Source organism: Macrobrachium nipponense, chromosome 7, assembly GCF_015104395.2.
Source record: "Macrobrachium nipponense isolate FS-2020 chromosome 7, ASM1510439v2, whole genome shotgun sequence".
NCBI classification, from domain to species: Eukaryota; Metazoa; Arthropoda; class Malacostraca; order Decapoda; family Palaemonidae; genus Macrobrachium; species Macrobrachium nipponense.
In genome coordinates, this window is record NC_061109.1 from 47,543,007 (window position 1) to 47,548,006 (window position 5,000).

The 5,000-nt window shown below is 33.3% G+C and overlaps 1 protein-coding gene across 2 annotated transcripts in view; it reads right to left on the bottom strand.

Moving 5' to 3' along the window:
* The window catches only part of LOC135217375 (uncharacterized), a 42,119-nt gene that overhangs the window by 12,510 nt on the left and 24,609 nt on the right, over positions 1–5,000 (bottom strand). For both annotated transcript variants that reach the window (XM_064253221.1, XM_064253220.1), the window contains exon 2: positions 4,871–5,000. This exon is cut by the window's right edge and continues 747 nt beyond it. In XM_064253221.1, the coding sequence (XP_064109291.1) occupies positions 4,871–4,947 (77 nt within the window). In that variant the 5' untranslated portion in view covers positions 4,948–5,000. The remainder of the gene's footprint in view (positions 1–4,870) is intronic.

A 5,000-nucleotide genomic window follows, 5' to 3' on the forward strand; every position in this document is an offset into this window, starting at 1 on the left:
ATAAAGTGTGATACAGCAACTCCTTATGACTTCATTTTCTATATAAAGTAATTAAAATGTAAGATGTTATCTTTAAGTCGTTAAAAGCTTCTTAATTAAATATAGGATTGGGTTCTATTAAAAAAACAAATACATTCCGCTACTTACTCAGAACTGTACGAATCCAATCAACGTGGGCACGCGTGAGAAAGAGAGAGAAAAAAAGAGAAATACTACAAAACATATTTGCAAATATGACAAGTGAGATATTTTACACAGTGATAATAATCATGGCCCATGATTTTACACTATATATATATATATATATATATATATATATATATATATATATATATATATATATATATATATATATATATATATGTATATATATATTTCATAATAAATAAATGAAGTTTCAGAATCTAACATCCATCCCGCAAAACACGTGATGGAGAATCATTACAGAATAACAGAGCATAAATGTTTGCTAAAACTACTAAAAAATATGAACATGTATCTGCATAACTTTCCATTAATCGAAATAAAGCCTTGGGAAGTACAAAGTACAAAAGAAGGAACAGTACTGAGATGTATTGTATTTATGTATGTATGTAAATAAACAAACACAACACAAACTCCGGCAAAACGACATTACTACTTCACATTACCGGGGAAAATGTATTAACTAAAATTCAGTCAACACCAATAAAGAACTGAACTGATTTTGTGTATGTGTATGTGTGTTTATATACTATATATACATGTATATATATATATAATATATATATATATATAATGTAATATATATATATATATATATATATATATATATATATATATATATATATATATATATATATATATATAGAATCCTTCTACTGACATCTACAACTGTCTGCTTTCCGAGCTAAGAAAGCGGAGTCTGTCCCTAGCGTCGTGTGTTTGTTAGACTCATGCAAAAGCGAAGAGGGCAATACAACAGCAATTTTTGCTTGGGCAAAGAAGAGGAGGGACCGTAAATGGATGGCTGATGAACGAGGGAATAGAATGAATAGATAAATGAAGACGTGAAGGGAGGAGGGAAGTAAATGCAAGAAATAGGACTGGAAAAAATGGAAGATGTAATTGTCAGATGAATACGAAGAAACACTACGTAGTTACGAAGTGCGTCTCTCTCTCTCTCTCTCATCTCTCTTCTCTCTCTCTCTCTTCTCTCTCTCCTCTATATATATATATAATATATATATATATATATATATATATATATATATATATATATATATTTTTTAACTTTTGATTCCTCCATAGAAAACTATCTATCTTATTTTTTAATTCACTTTCACCAATACAAAGAATGTTGTTGTCATTTCCAGTAGTACAACCAAACTACTAAATAATACTGATAGTCCTTGAACAATTTTTGAATTCTTTCGAATACTGCAGGAACACTACTCTAACAAAATATGCCAGAAGGAAAATCGAATATTCATAATCACACAATAAACAATGGATGATGATGATTCCGATGATATACATTCATATGTCATGCATTAACAACAAATGAATATTAATCAAAAGGGAAAATATCTCTGATCAAAAGGAAAAAAATAAATAAATATTCTTAGTTTGATTTAGAACAACGGAATCATTTAACGAGAAAAACTGCACGGACATAAAAAAAAAAAATGATAACACAATGATTCAGAAAGCAAACTCATGAGGTACAATAATTATCTAGAGAGTTTTCCATGAATTATGTTCGTCACTTCGCTCTTCCCAAATTAGCCGGAAGTGATGTGATAATCGTTTCCGGTCAGTATCAGTTATCTAAACTGATAATCTTTCCAGTCACACACACACACCACACAGATAGTAAAGTCATATGCTTTTCCAAAAATAATTTTACAGGCCTCATAAAAGTCTATTTACTCCTTTCATAAGAAGATTAGAGAATGAAAATTGATGATGATGATGATGATGATGAGAGAGAGAGAGAGATATTATGAGGAAGGTAGGATGCTATATGGCTTGTCGGAGATATGATAGGTTACATAAATGTTATTTTCCTCCTTATTTTCATGGCTGATCGGTCCAAGAGAGCAGCCCAGATCTCTCTTTCCTCCCCTGGTGTTTTTATGCCTGGAGATCTGGCTTGTGTGTGTGTGTGTGTGTGTGTGTGTGTGTGAGAGAGAGAGAGAGAGAGAGAGAGAGAGAGAGAGAGAGAGAGAGAGCTTCAGTCATTATGCAGACTCAGGCGATTAGCACGAGTGATTAAACGCTAATTAAGTAATTTACTATTAATGAGGCACAAGGCCTACTTAATTGTGTCTCCCTGCCGAGCGAAACTAGACCGTACCAATACCGAATTCAACATTCATGGAAACTAACGGGAACGTATAGTTGAAGGGACCTCATTACAGTTCCGCGGGGCCATTCAATTAAACAGCTTGACTTCTCATGTCAGGTGATCCGTGCTCTACACTAGGACTAGGTACTGAATATAACGCAGTCCACATAGGGCTCCAACCTTCCCCCCCACCCACTATCTCTCTCTCTCTCTAACTCTCTCTGATGCATACACACACACATACATGTACTTATTTTCTATGAATTCTCTCTTTTTTATGTCATTTTTACTTTGGTCTTTTATTCTGTTTCATACATTGTTAACACTTTTACTATCATTGCCAATTTGGGATTTTCTATAGATAGTTTACTCTCTCTCTCTCTCTCTCTCTCTCTCTCTCTCTCTCTAGCAGTCACAAAAAAACATGCACTTTAACTCTCCCTTTTTATCATCTTGAATTCTTTTTTTTTTATACAGTTTACAAACGTTCTTTTCTGTCAGTTCCTATATTTGGATTTTCTATTTGTATTTCTCTCTTCTCTCTCTCTCTCTCTCTCTCTCTGTAATACAATATTCTCGCCGCCCCAGATTGCCAGCAACCTTCATTGCCATCGCTAGTGTGCCTCGGAACCACAGTTCTCACAAGAACGGAACTGACACAGGCTATTTGCTGCACATCAACTTGAAGGATTAGACTAATTCTCATTAAACCCTTTACCGATCTTAAGTATATCTTAGTTTAACCAGACCAAAGAGCTGATTAACAGCTCTCCTATATAGGGCTGGCCCGAAGGATTAGATTTTTATTTACGTGACTAGGAACCAACTGGTTACTTAGCAAGGGGACCTACAGCGTGTTGTGGGATCGAACCACATTATATCGCGAAATGAATTTCTAACTGCCAGAAATAAATTCCTTTGGCTACCAAATTGATAGGCGAGTTACACAACCGACTCGTCCACTGAGGAACTAACCCTCTACCGAATACCCAATTTAAACATCTGATATTTTCTGTGATTCTCTATATCTTCGGTATTTAGAAATACAGTTGTATATCTATTATACTTCAGCAGTTATTTATATTTTTTCCAAATATGACAAATTTTTCAGCTTTTATGATCACGAAGTATAGTAAGGTTACTTTACAGTCTTCAAACAATCATGTTATTTATTAAAAAAAAAAATAAATAAAAAATAAAGCCTACGCTGTCATCATCCGACATGGTATAAATTTCCGTTATGAATAACATCCTAAGAATGATAAATTTTTTAATGTTGTCCTAAAATTGAATAACCGCACACTCTCATATTCACTATTTTTAAAGAGACAATTGAAAATAACTGATAATACCATCGCTGAGTCTGACGTTAACACTATTCAGTACCACCAAGTCTGGTCGGTCCTAATTAGCTTAAATGCTGACTGGTTTAGGAATTTGCCTCGTCAAGACACCCTAATAATTATTACCATGACTCAAAATGTGCACAGTTTTAAGTGGAACCAGCCTAGAAGCAGAGAATAAACAAACATTTCATACGTTTTTGAAATGAAATATCAAACCCAAAGTTGTATGACTAATCTGCGCGCAACGGTAAGGACAATATAAATATATGTATACACAATAATATACATATGTATTTGTGTACATATATATATATATATATATATATATATATATATATATATTATATATATATATATATAGAGCTACAATGTCCTTTAATATCTAATTCGCTCTACTCGGAATTAATATATTTTTCATATATGCTTAACCAAGAAGGGGAATTTTTTCTTCGATAATAGATTTGCCTGGACCAGGGCGCGAACCTATGGATCCTTTCAAACCAGGAACGTCAGTGAAGCGTTACTACTACACCACCGCGAGAGTAACGCTTCACTGACGTTCCTGGGTTTGAAAGGATCCATAGGTTCGCGCCCTGGTCCAGGCAAATCTATTATCGAGAAAAATTCCCCTTCGGTTAAGCATATATGAAAAATATATTAATTCCGAGGTAGAGCGAATTAGATATTAAAGGACATTGTAGCTCGATATTTGTATATGAATCACGGAAATGTGATATGACTTATATATATATATATATATATATATATATATATATATATATATATATATATATATATATATATATATATATATAATATGTGTTCTTATGTGTAAGGGAAAGTAAAGGAAGAAGAAAGCATGTGCAAAAATGAATGAAAGTTTTTTTTTTGTTGTTCCCGCAGTTTTACTGTAATTTGCAAAATTAGCCAGAAATATCAATCATGGCAAAGACACCGCGAAAACTATCCCATCCCATGAAAATCTTTGGAAAAGTAAGAGCAGGACAAAAACACAAAAGTATCGGTTAACAATTTTGAAGATGATAAGAAGCCATGCAGACAAAAATGAATAATGAAAAATAACAACAACAATAATGACAATGATGGAACAATCAAAGCCAGATACAAAAGGCTAAAAACAGTTATGTATAAAAAAAACCAACACACCAAAAGAGAGTAAATACCGTCTTCTTACCTTGATGCTGTGAATGTCGGAGACAAAACAGAACTTGTTTTCTTTCCTCCGAGGAGCCAAGACTTTTCGGAAACCATCTTTTTCTTGCTGGGGAACAGAAGAGGTCAGACTTGAAAAGAACCCTTTATAT